This window comes from Scomber scombrus, chromosome 5, assembly GCF_963691925.1.
Source record: "Scomber scombrus chromosome 5, fScoSco1.1, whole genome shotgun sequence".
Taxonomy (NCBI): domain Eukaryota; kingdom Metazoa; phylum Chordata; class Actinopteri; order Scombriformes; family Scombridae; genus Scomber; species Scomber scombrus.
Genome location: NC_084974.1, coordinates 7,521,112 through 7,533,900, shown reverse-complemented (window position 1 = coordinate 7,533,900; position 12,789 = coordinate 7,521,112). Strand labels below are relative to the sequence as shown.

General features: G+C 39.0%; 2 protein-coding genes and 1 long non-coding RNA gene across 3 annotated transcripts; all 3 read right to left on the bottom strand.

Annotated features, from left to right (window-relative positions):
* Positions 1-336: 336 nt before the first annotated feature.
* cbln18 (cerebellin 18) lies at positions 337-3,274 on the bottom strand. Its single transcript, XM_062419632.1, has 7 exons — positions 3,266-3,274; positions 2,116-2,215; positions 1,664-1,843; positions 1,348-1,506; positions 1,065-1,153; positions 877-957; positions 337-725 (listed from the first exon to the last, which is right to left on the bottom strand). The coding sequence occupies exons 2-7, from the start codon at positions 2,213-2,215 to the stop codon at positions 597-599; spliced, it is 738 nt and encodes a 245-aa protein (XP_062275616.1). The 5' UTR covers positions 3,266-3,274; the 3' UTR covers positions 337-596.
* A 4,297-nt stretch (positions 3,275-7,571) lies between these two features.
* Positions 7,572-7,948, bottom strand: LOC133980366 (uncharacterized). The gene is made up of 3 exons (XR_009925171.1): positions 7,904-7,948; positions 7,673-7,771; positions 7,572-7,588 (listed from the first exon to the last, which is right to left on the bottom strand). It is a non-coding gene; the product is annotated as an uncharacterized LOC133980366 (long non-coding RNA).
* Positions 7,949-9,444: 1,496 nt separating this feature from the next.
* On the bottom strand, positions 9,445-11,485 carry LOC133980543 (uncharacterized). The gene is made up of 5 exons (XM_062419297.1): positions 11,200-11,485; positions 10,558-10,614; positions 10,197-10,313; positions 9,974-10,114; positions 9,445-9,878 (listed from the first exon to the last, which is right to left on the bottom strand). The coding sequence occupies exons 1-5, from the start codon at positions 11,483-11,485 to the stop codon at positions 9,445-9,447; spliced, it is 1,035 nt and encodes a 344-aa protein (XP_062275281.1).
* Positions 11,486-12,789: the final 1,304 nt, after the last annotated feature.

Here is a 12,789-nt window from a genome sequence, read left to right as displayed (position 1 = left end):
GTGTAAGCTGCTTCTACATCATGTGTTTATTCAGTTTAAGGTATCTACTTTGGCTATGGTTTATATTAATTTGTAATGGTCTTCCATGAAAGGCACTTGTTTACAGGGTTATACAATAAAGTCATAGGCCAAATGCTAGCAGCAGCAGTGTTATGACACATTGTTGTAATACCTGATTTATATCAAAGCCTCTGTCTGCAACCTATTTCCATTCAAGGGCTGTGTATGTGTGTGTGTGTGTGGCCAGTAGCATACAGTACATACAAAAGTGAGAGTAAAGCACATCACCTGTCAAATAAACTTTTTATTATTTCCAAATCAAAACAATTGCACACTGTCTTTGTACACAGACTCCATTCAGTAAGTGTGGTAATGCTTTCATAATCGTGTTTATGTATTTTTTAATGATGACTTTCTGTTATCATGTCGATCATGCATGCCTGCAAACACAAGCACAAGTCTATATATGTATCTACAGCAGGAGTTGTTCAGCTATGGAGCATTTCCCACGTCACTTCTGGTGGGTCAAAATACGACAAAGCACACAAGCGAGGAAAAATGAGAACATTTAAGCAGCCCGGATCTCCAGTGGTGTGTTACTCATCCATAGAGGGGTACATCATGTAACCAGCAAACACATTGTACTGCAGATGTTTACACAGCTTCCTGCCAGATATCAGCTCTACATAGACCTGATCGCCTCTCATCATGTCCAGCACAATAACCTGAAGACATACATATTATACAATGTCATGTTTCACATAGTCATTATAAAATCATGGGACTACAATATTTCTTCTATTTGCAATCTGTTTTGTTATTGTAATCAATGGATTAGTTTCGAGCAAGCAGTTGTGAGATCTTTTCACTTCTCACCTGACTGGCGCTGTCTTCGCCATCTTCTCGATTGTTCTCCCACACGCCGCTTATGGGCTGACCGTTCTTTACCATCTGGACCTACAGATACAACAAAAAAATAAAGGCAGAAAAAGGCTTGATGTTGCTAAACCAGTAAAATGTTTTCTTGAAATCCAATATTTGTTTAGTCTCTCTGCTTGGTTTACTTTATGATAGAGGCGCCCATTGATTTCCACAGATGAGTAGGCTGTGAAGGAAAAGACATAAACTCCCGCACGAGTGGCAGTGAAGACACCTGCAAGAGTAGGTGGACAGTTAGTGGAACTGCAGTGATGTACTGGAAATCAAATTTAAAATCTGTTTATATATGTGTGTGTGTGTGTGTGTGTGTGTGTGTGTGTGTGTGTGTGTGTGTGTGTGTGTGTGTGTGTGTGTGTGTGTGTGTGTGTGTGTGTGTGTGTGTGTGTGTACTGTATGCCTGTTTCCTACCCAAGGAAGGGTTATATCCATATCCATCGTTAAGAGAGACGATGGAGTAGGGGATTGGTACATTAGTATTGAAAGGACCAAAGCAACTTTCAGTAGATCCAGGAATTATGATGGCAATATCTGTGTTCATGGTGGCTTTGAAGGAAAACTTGCGGGCATCTGATAGTAAGAGAGAGAGAGAGAGGTTTATTTTACAGCAGAGTTCAGTGTCCACAAAAGATCTATGAAACATCTGTGTGTGTTTCTGTGTGGACAATGCAAGATTGATTGATATATTGGCCTAAATCTCCATCTCCATTAGTGGAAGCATGCTTACTTGTGAGTGCCTGTATATTGTCATTCAGTGTGCTGATGTCATGCCACAGATATGTCATTCTGACAAAGGTATCCTCCTCTGCTTGGTACATCTCTTGGGCAGCACAACAGCAGCCACGTTGGCGAGTGAAAGAACAATTGCAGTCCCACTTGTCACAGGTCAGAGGTCCCTTCCACCGAACTGGGATGGGATGGAAGCAAGGCAGGAAAGAGAAGACAGGAAACAGAGGATGAGGTGAGAGATAGGTTCAGGAGGTTGCTGCAAATGACCATGCTTGCCCTGGTGACTTTATTTGAGTACATAAAAAAGTAAAGTTAAAAAAAAAAGTTTCAAAAAAGTTTTTTTTTAAACTCAAGTCTGGATGATATGATCCATGATATACATGTACTGTGCAGTGTTTGAGGATGAGTGGTAGATGAAAGGAATAAAATGTGGTACATTGTGTCTCTTACGTGCTGCTTGTTTCAGCATTTCATTAGTGCTGGACTGGGCCTCCACATGACCGCTGTGAGACAACGCCCCCAACAGGAACAAAATAGGTACTACAACCATCTGAAAAAAGTAGCACACAGTTATAGATCATATGTATAATGTTTGGTTCTGTGCAGATAATTGAAAGCAGACATTTCAACCAAACAGTACAGTTAGCCTGGATTTAATAATCTACTTGTCATATGATCTCAAGGTCAACAGCATTTAAATGATTTCAATGTGTGACTAATAAGAACCTGCTTCACACAGAGATCCTGTTATATTTATCATGTTGATGGAGCACACGTTTATGACTTTTCCCTTTTCAGACTAAATTAGCCTGGTTTTAACCTGTATGTCTAGCTAAACTTTGACCTGCAATCCAAATTATTGCTTATTTTAAAATTCAAATGGCAACATTGATATAGCCAAACAGAACAAGGTTATCTATCTGCCCAGCTTTTAACAACAAAGTGCAGTGGTAAACAAATGAATGTTAAAGCAATTCAAACAAATATTTGTCTGGTCCAAAAACTGAGTTAAAAGATGAGTGAGTATTGGACTTGGTATGTTTGTCAGAAGGAAGCCAGAAACACAACTGTATGGGATGCTCATGTTGTTGTGTGTCTGCTGGGTGTGAAAACAGACAGTCGTTTCTAAGAGTGTAGCTCAAACCAACTTTATTTGTTTCTGTAGAATTGGATTTGACTGTTTTTATCTCCATAGTATCTCCCTAGTGGTCAGAAATTGTTTAATACATTTTTAAATAATTAATAATAATAATTAATAATTTAAAAAAACATATATAAAGGTAAAATAATACAAAAGTAACAGGAAGTATATAATACAACTTAATCTAATTTATTTACATGCTTAATCCAAAAACCCATTATGTTTCGGAAATGACCCTTAAACAACAGATGAGCTATGATTCCTGACAAATCAAACCTGCCCTCACTCAATCATTTTACCCAATAACTTTCCAAAAATATATGAGAGAGAAAAGACAAATCTGTAAAATTTGTCACATCCCTTCTCACAGTGGGTGCACTGATTGGTGGCTGAGAGCTGGGGTGAATCATTTAGGATGATTTTTTCCCCACTATGTAAGGATAGAAACATAAAACTTACTATTTTTTGTTCCTCCCTCTGCTTGTTCTGAAAGATTATGAGTTTGTGAAATGGCGTCTTAGTCAATGCCTGCAAGAGTTTTATGCAGGGGATGGTTTGGCCTTATTATTGATGCACTTCAGGTGAACCTCCCCTTAAGGAGGTGAATGACAGAAGCTCCGCCTCTTCACATGTACACACAAACACACACACACACACACACACACACACACACACACACACACACACACACACACACACACACACACACACACACACACACACACACACACACTCCTACTCCAATTCCTTCCATAAAGAGAGTCATGTTCGATCCAGGTAAAGTAGATGGTTTTCCTTTGGTGTGAAAGACCAACAATTGATGTCATTGCACCTTTCGGCCACCTATTATTTAGGCCATAATATTATGAGGACAGCAGGTGTCTGGTTCCCTTCGTTTCAGAGCACACCACCTCCCCAGAAATGCTGATATGGAGAACATTGTTGTCAGGTCCCTGAGGGTATACTGGACTACAGACAAGAAGACAAAAAGCTGGAAGGAGTTATCGGTTTATTGATAAAGGATCGGGCAACAATACACAGGTCACCTGGTTCTCATGCTGAGGTGGAAGTAGGAGAGAAGTTATACTGTGTGTTCACATAATTACTTTCCATTTGAATATTCTTTGGAAACCCAGATGTATTGATTGCTGTTTTTGGTGTGTTGAGATAGTTACTTGGCTGAAATGAATGAAATGATCTTGTTGTTGTGGGGAATATTTATTTCACAACGAATTATAATCCCATTAACAGGAAAGCCACTTGTTGCCATCTTCACTTTGGTTTTCATTGAAAGATTCCAATAAAGTGTCTGAGGGACTTCCAAGTTCACCCAAAGTGTGTCACACGCTCAAAGTTGTCGGTCCACCTAAGATTTTTCATCTGGTCAAAATTTCATAATAAATTTATGACCAAAAACCTGCAAAACTATTGACATTACCATCAGCCTCAGCAGTACTTTGTGTTTAGTGCTAATTAGCAAATTAGGGCATAATTAGTTAACATACAATAATGGAGATTAGATAGAATAATAATCTGCCTATTAACAGTTGACAAAATAACCTTAAAGTCCATTCACTAGCTCAGCTGGGCTTTCATCATTTCACATGATCATCAACAGCAGATGGAGTTTTGAATTGTTGACACTGAGACTTCTCATCCATGATGGCTTAATATGGCTGAAATTAATGGTAGCATCTTGGGGGAAAAAAGAACCACAGCAATATTTTTAAATGTGCAGCCACTGTACAGCAAAAATTATATTTATAGGTTTGCTATAGGCTACCGTAGATAAATTCAAAGTTCCTGACATGATATATCGCATAAAGCACTGTTTTTTTGTTTGCTTTCATGGGATGTTGCTGTCGCTCTAAACAAAATGCCAGTCAGCTGTTGCACAGTAATTCATTACAATCTCTGCTGTTCTCTGTCCTATTGGATAACAGGGTGTTTCCTGTGTTCACAGCTGCTTTTGGGATGGTCTTGGCTCCAGGGACAGTTCTTTGTCTGCATTGTTTTGATAGCCACCTGCATGTATAGAGTCCCAAGTCAGCTGACCTGGTTCTTCACACTATCTGCTAGATGGAGGCCAGGGTGTTTTATGTCTGCTTTGCGCTCATCTGTTTAAAACAGAGCAACCAGATGAGCCATACAACAGCACAGGATATAAGTGACGTGTACAGTGTCATGACCTCAGATGTGATTTGAAACCAAAGCTTTGAATTACTGTGTGATGGTGAAAATAATAGAGTGGTCATCTTTCTGAGATTGTTTGATATGAAGGTGAAAATGGGAGTTCCTTTTTTATGTGACGAGGTCAGTTATCAGCTTTAGTGGACATGTCTTACTGAGTCAGGAAAATATCCAACTCATTTGAGAATGCTCTCTGTAATTTGAGCTTTCCCCTAGGAACATTATTTACTTCCTCATTGTTGAGAGTCCATCAGACCCTACTACTATACTTTAAAAAATAATAACAGCTGCAAAATAAACCTTACTCTGTTAGGTTTTTTTCTTCTTTATTTCAGACCTTCCTTAAACTTGATGTATATAAAATAATCTATAAGTATGTCCCCTTTGCCATGAATTGGGCATACACATTTAATGAAACTATAGAAATTACCACAATATATTATTTTCCAAAAATCTTTCATGTTGTATATATTATATGAACAATCAATAAAGACATATTGGGGTTAAAAATATTTCGGTATGTGCACACATAGCTGCTAAAGTGGCTAAAACTGCTGCCCCTCTGGATCAAATTATTCAATATTTTAAATCTTTTCCTTCTTTACAAGCTTAAAGTTTTAATCTTTTATTACAAAAAAACTACTGTAACAACATTAATGATGACTCCGTTACAGCCCAATGATATTAGCAGTGTAAAAGGTTGACTTTCTACAGATTTCATCCTTTTTGGTATGATAATTTTTTTCATGATCTTAATATCCAACTGTTTAATTGTTATAATAATATTTAATTGTTCATTAAAGTGACTATATTATATACTAACATTATATTAACACAGGAAACTCACCTGACTAACACTAACAGCAGCCTGTGTTCATTGTTTTGGTTTGTATTATTCTTATAGCGTTGTTTTCAGCCTTATTTAATGGAAAAGCTTCAAAACCCAACTACAACCACTGCCAAACAGCAGACAGACAAAGTAAGGAGCTAGCTAATGAACATAATAGAGTATTTAGCAGCTAAATAAAACCAAAAACAGCCAAAAGACACAGCTCACTTCAAAGAGGTTGAAAGATCAGTTATTGCAGGTTTAATAATGTTCATTAGCAGAATGTGAACTTGTGTTAAGTGTTCTGTAACAGCTGGCTAATGTTAGCTACACAGCTCTGGAGATGTCAAGAGTAAATTAATGTAATTCAGTGAGCACAAATTAGTTAATTTATTTGGCTTATGTGCACACATTAATAATTCAGACCATAATCAATGGTACTGTAACTGTTTGCATCAGGCTAGCAGCTGTGCGTGTGGGTGTGTGTGTGTGTGTGTGTGTGTGAGTGTTTTCGCAATATGTATTAAGACAGGATCCTTTTAAGTACTGTGTGTTGCAGGACATAGTTGTATGACACTGTAAATAGACTGTTGATAATTGAGTTAAATGTATGTGCATGTCCCTATTAGGAATATATTTCAGTGGCTAACAAACTGACACGTTTTCACCTGACATCCAAATAGTGCAAATACATAGTTTTTGTTTTTTACATTGATTCAATGCATCTGTTAGTGAGCTGCTAAACACTGAGTTGCAATTGAACCACTTCCACTTTGATGTGAATGTCAAAACTAGGTCAGTTCCATCAAAAATAGACAGCAAAGTAATATTTCAATACTTTTATTTTGTCAACAATTTCTTTAATGTAGATATCATACATCTTGCTTGAAACAATCCCTTTGTTTAAACATGTATTGTAATGTTACAGGTGCATGTTTCTCTAAAACTTTACATGACATCATTTCAGAATGAAGATACTCATGCTTTGAGGTTCACAAGCTTTCAAATTGCATGGGTTAAATCCCCATGTGATAGATTTATAACATGGTTTCTCTCAAAAAGAACTCTAATTGGTACACAAACACACACACTACATCTTGCTAACTTATTCAGTAGCATAAAGCAGAAAGGCACTGAAAGTGTTATAGTGGCTGTTGTTATCACAGAGGAAGCAGCCTTTGGGCAGGCTGACAGCCACCTGTTCCTCAACCATCAATTGGAGGGCCACAACAATAGTGGCACTGTCCTCTTGGTCGTAAGTATTTACATCTGTGGTTCCAGCCACTACCTGGCCGTCAACTTGCAGGCGGGCGCAGGCGGACAGTTTGGCACCAGGAGCACCAGCGTCACTGTAGACAGTGATAGCAAGGATGTACACACCAGAGCAGGGAACAGTGAAGATACCGGTCTCCACATTGTAGTTGCCACCCAGGTTAAGGAAGACCTGTTTGTAGGCGATGAGGTTGTCGAAATCGAACGGGCCGTAGCACTTGGCACGATCATCACTGAACAGACCAACAGAGAAAGCAGTGCGACTAGCTGAGGATGCAGGGAGAGGACAGGTTAGAAGTGTATAAAGTAGATCAGTATCTGTATCAATCTTCGATGGATGTGTCACTCACTTTCAATTATGTCAAAACTTTGCTTTGTTTGTGAGTATTCCTTCTCCAACATATCAAAGGTCTCGTTAAAATACGTCTTCAGCCTGTGTAACTTTTGCTGCATCAGACAGCAGCCACAAGACCCCGTGTCCATGCTACAATCTGAACACAAATGCACATAAATACATTTCGTTAAGGCTGTGCAGATGAGAATATATGCAGACACACTCGTTATATAACCACTACCTGTGTTGGGGTGCGTAACTGGTGCTACATGGCCAGGTCCGTCCCAGTTATACGAATCATCAGCAAATACTGCTTCCAGCAGACACAGCAATATAATACCTGAGAGGGAAAAAAAGAAAATATATCATTAAAGCCAAGAAAAGTTTTGCATTAGATGCCCGTGACTGTGTTGTTGCTTGTCTCAGGCAACTCATGTACCATTGTCACCTCTGTAAATGTGTTCAGTCTCACCTCTCATGTTGATGCTAAATGATGAAAGCTTCAGAAGGATGGAAGGTGTGATAGACTGATCAGGAGAGAAAGTGTCATGGATATTTATTTTTCTCAGAGCCCCTCCTTCATTGACTTTTCTGTTTTATTCCTCCTCTTCTGATATCGCTCCTCCTTGTGTCTGTGTGTTTTTTTAATTTTCATTGTCTGCCCTATTTGCCTTTATAACTTTATAACTGGGGATATTTTATCATCATCATCATCATCATCATCGGGTGCTCTCACTTTCTAAAATCACAGACAAGCAGGCACACACCCTTCAGGGCTTTGTGGATCAGGACCGAGTATCATCTATCATCTGGAAATAAAATAGTGTCATCGGCAGACAATCGTACATTGTGGAGAACTGCATGATAGTCTAAATGATTATTATATTCCGTACTGATAATTTTATTCGTAAAACATTTTCATTCTGTGTAGATGTACTATTGTAGCCAATTAGATACAATGAGATGGTTGAGTGTGCTGATCTGCTGTTGATTATCTTGCTGTATTAAATTATGAAGAGATGATATTCAATATGGCTCTACAAAAGGTGGAAATCCAAGATACGTTATAGGCTAAATAATCATCTGTTTCATCATGTAGACACTGTCCTCTTCACTGCTGTCATTACCAACATGATGTGTGTTCAGAATTATATTCTGAATGAAAGACCTTAAAAGCCCACAATACATAGTATTTCAGCTATTGTTATTAATACACTGTTTATTCACTGTGTGGATTTCAACAATATGTATCACATTGTAGTCACACTTAATTTGCTCTGTTTCTTCTGTCTACTGATATGGTATCCAATTTTATTTATCTTTGTGTAATGAAATGAGGTCATCAAAACCAAACTTGCAGAACTGAGGGGACTTTGATTTAAAAAATGTTTGATAATGTGGTTGTGAAAGACTTCCAAAAATATCAAAAAACGTACAGTTTTATTAGCAGCAGCTGCTTCAGTATCAATTCAACTTTGACAACATCTTTAATGCAGATATTTTTTCGCAGAGATTTAAAAAATAACTTACAAAGTCAAATAGTTTGTTCCAAATCTTGTTTTATTTTGTTAGTACGTTTCAGGTACACAGATCATATTTCTATCACAATTTACATCACATCATTTCTGTAGTTAAAGATCAACAAGCTGTTACAACCAAGGTACTTAAACAGGGGACAAAAAATACAGGAAAAAATGCTTTAAGTGTTTACGTGCGTACTCAAAGAATGGCTTTAATCAGATAAGATGAAATAAAAACCTGCTTTCCCTCAGTAATTAATCTTAATTGATAGAATCTGATCTTAGTGAGAACAATGAACCATGATGGAATAAAACAAACAAAACAAGGATGAGAGCTTTGTGTTGGGATGGATGAGAGTACAAACAAACAGACAGAGATTAGGGGCTACAAGTAATGACTTTCAACACAGAAAGACTTCATCTACCAGACTCTAAACCTGTTAGTATGAGGGGAGATTTGGGACAAAGCCAAGCGTAGCTACACTTTTCTAACTCAATCAGTAGAATACAGCAAGAAGCCAGTGAAAGTGTTATAGTGATTGTTGTCATCACAGACGAAACATCCTTCAAGCAGGCTGACAGCCACCTGGTCCCCGGCCTTCAGTTCCACGGCCACAAAAACAGTGGCACTGTCTTCACGGTCCGAGCCGTTTCGTTCGACGATTGTACCCACAACCTGTGTGTTGACCCGCAAACTTGCACAAGTGGACAATTTCTCACCGAGGAAGACAGCGTTACCGTAGAGGGTCAGAGTCAGACTGTAGACACCAGAGTAGGGAACAGTGAAGATACCAGTCTGCTCATCATAGCCGCCTCCCAGGTTGAGGAAGACGTGTTGGTAGACAATGTTTTTGTTGATAGTAAAGGGGACATGGCACTTCATAGTACTGTCACTGCTGAGAGCCACGGAGAAGGCACTACGGCTTGCTGGAAATGCAGAGATAGTATGGTTAGATGTGTAACAAAGGGATCATTTTTGTTCTTTAGAAACCTCTGATGATGTTCTGCACTGTGTGTCTCACCTCTCATATTGTCGAGGACCTTTTTTGCTTTTGTCAGCTCGTTCTTAATTTCTTCAAGACCCACGTTAAAGAACCCTTCCATCCTCTCCATGTGTGTCTGCATCAGACAGCATCCACATGACGTCTGGTCCGTAAGACACGCTGAACACACACACAACCATCAACATTAATACATTGGGGTTGCAATTGTATAGACAGACTTATTTCAATGACAATCTCTCACCATTATCTTCATTGGGAGTTGGAGTTGGAGACATTGTCGTTAATTGGATAGGTCCATTCCAGGAATAACGTCTACCCTCACTAAATGCTGCATGCAGCAGGCACAGCAGCACAATAGCTGGGGGAAAAAGAAGAAAGGCATGTACCTCTACATCTTCTTGTTGTATTTTGTGTATGAAATCTTAACATACAGTCTTGAACCATTTTATCTTACTACATTACAAACTATTTGGACACTAACAGACAGAATATTTCAATCCTTTATGTTTGACTGGAGTCAACGTTGTCTGTGAGGCTCCAAACATCTCCCTTTTACATATTATGCCACTTCAGCTGTAACTTGTAAACGCACCCAGTCTCACCTCTCATGTTGATGCTGGTGAATGATGAAGGCTTCAGAAGGATTGAAGGTGTGCAGACTGATCAAAAACAAGAGTGTTGGATATATACAGTATTCAGAGCCCCTCCCTTGTTATCTCTCAGTTTTATTTGTCCTCTTCTAAAATCGCTCCTCCTCATTTTTTATTGCCCGCCTGGTTTGCCTGTATAACTTGGAGATCTATTTCTCAATCACTAGGGGCTCTCATTCTCTAAAATTCACACACAAGCAGACACACAACCTGCACGGCTTTGTTGTCGATGCCACCCGGGCATCATCTATCATCTGAGATGGGGTGTATTGTATGTGGAGTTCAGTTTTCTCATCAGCATGGTGCATGCCTTTTTAGCCATGCACCATGTTTGTTCCAACTGCCCAGTCCAATCTCATGTCTTGTACTTCAGCATAAAGACATGTGATGTGAAGACATGAGTGAGCTGCTAGTGGAGGAGAGCAAGAGCACAGAGTGAAGTGAGTTACGCCAACTGACCTTAACTCTGCTCATGTCACACCAATCTGTCTCTAGTGATGGAGGAAAAGAGGAACAGTGAATATGAAGCTTGTGTTTTCTTTCTGTTTGAAGGAAGAACTCTGTTCAGGCTGTTCAGGACTGGGTCTCAACTACTCTGTGGTCCATGCTCCATCAGGTCTTCTTCTCTTGCTAAATCAGAGATGACGTGGTTCTGTGTATCTAGGAGAAGGCTGGACAGGGTTACACTCCAGATGTCCTTGTTAAGACGCTGAACTGCTTTGCAAAACAGGTGCTGAACACCATCACTGATGTTGCAATGGGAGAGATTTGGGTGCTGTTTCAGCCTCAGATTGACAAACACCCTGCTGTTCTCCAGCACCTCCTCTGATGCCTCCAGTTGAGGCTCCTTCAGTCCTGAAGGATTACAATATGATGTCATTTTAAAGATTTTGACATAATTTAGCTTTTTTGTGGAGAAAGCATATCAGTAGAGCTTTGTATACATTTAAAACATGTTTGGAGGGGATCTTTAAGCCTTCACATCCGGTTCAGTACAAAACTAGACTGTTCAAGCACAGCACAGAAGTTTAATATCTCAGCAGTATTACTTTTTAAAAAGCGTTATCTGATATGTTTTATCATTAGTGGTTGTGCTCTTGGCCCCCAGTGAGGCCCTCCACTGCTAAAAGCTACTGATTCAGTCGGTGAAAATTCAGTATATTCAGCTCAATTTGAAGATTCATTGATAAAGATTTGTTCATACCTCTACTGAACACCTTTAGTAGATTCAGCCAATTGTGCAGCAGTTGAGGTCCTTAAAGCATGAAGAACTTCTTAGTCCTAATCTTTGACTGAAACCTGTTAGTCTCTTCCTTCTGAGATCTTCTGGTTCATTCAGTAACATGTGGGGCCCTGAGCTCTACCACTGTGTGCTGTGTCCCCTGCTAGCTCCTCTCAGCAGATGAAGTGTGGGTCTGCTGTTCTCCTCTTTATCGTCCAAGGTAAGAAACTCATTTGACTTGAGAGACAGCGACAGAACTTTTGCGTTACTATAAGTTCCATGGTTGAACACAGCTACGTGGGTGAGTCCAAAGAAATTGCTTGTAGGTATAAACGTGTTTGTCTGTCTATATAAGTTAGCCCTATGACAGGTGATTTGACCATGGTGCACTCTGCATCTTTCTCAGTGGATAATGTAACAAGCTCCAGCTCCTATGACTGAACAGGATGAACAAGTACGGTGTGCTTCACTGGAAGATACAGTATGTCTTCCACTTCAGGATGAGAAAGAACATGGAGTAGCAGCATCATATGGTTTGATTGCATAACTAAAGCATTTAATTTAAAATGTGTAAATGTATTCAGGATGTATGATGAAAATGTATGACTTGAATTTTAAAGTACTATAGATGTTAGCTGTGTTAATAACAACTATTACTGAATTTAGACACAACTCCTGACTTTCCAGTGTGCTGTTGTGGAGATGAAAACAAAATACTTAATAACAGTACTAGTTTGTTCAAAATCCTGGTTTATTTTTTTGCAATTTGACAGGTTAATCACATATTTCCATGACATAAAATTAGTAAGTAAAAGATTTACAGTTGCAAGAACAAAGTCGTGAGGAAGATCAGAAGATGGACATGGAACATGATGAAATAACAAGCAAAATGAAGGTGAGTTGAATTTTGATGGTACAGAAGATGAGAGATTAAGAGCTACAGTACAAAGCTGTTACCACAT

Excerpts from the sequence above, each read along its gene's own strand:
- LOC133980543 (XM_062419297.1), bottom strand. The coding sequence starts at position 11,485 with ATGACATCATATTGTAATCCTTCAGGACTGAAGGAGCCTCAACTGGAG. Across the intron at positions 10,615-11,199 it reads GATGGAGCATGGACCACAGA|TCTGCACACCTTCAATCCTT; the intron begins GTAGTTGAGACC and ends GTTTTTGATCAG. Across the intron at positions 10,115-10,196 it reads AACTCCCAATGAAGATAATG|CGTGTCTTACGGACCAGACG; the intron begins GTGAGAGATTGT and ends GTGTGTGTTCAG.
- cbln18 (XM_062419632.1), bottom strand. The coding sequence starts at position 2,215 with ATGGTTGTAGTACCTATTTTGTTCCTGTTGGGGGCGTTGTCTCACAGC. Across the intron at positions 1,507-1,663 it reads CAATATACAGGCACTCACAA|ATGCCCGCAAGTTTTCCTTC; the intron begins GTAAGCATGCTT and ends TCTTACTATCAG. Across the intron at positions 958-1,064 it reads ATGGGCGCCTCTATCATAAA|GTCCAGATGGTAAAGAACGG; the intron begins GTAAACCAAGCA and ends TTGTATCTGTAG.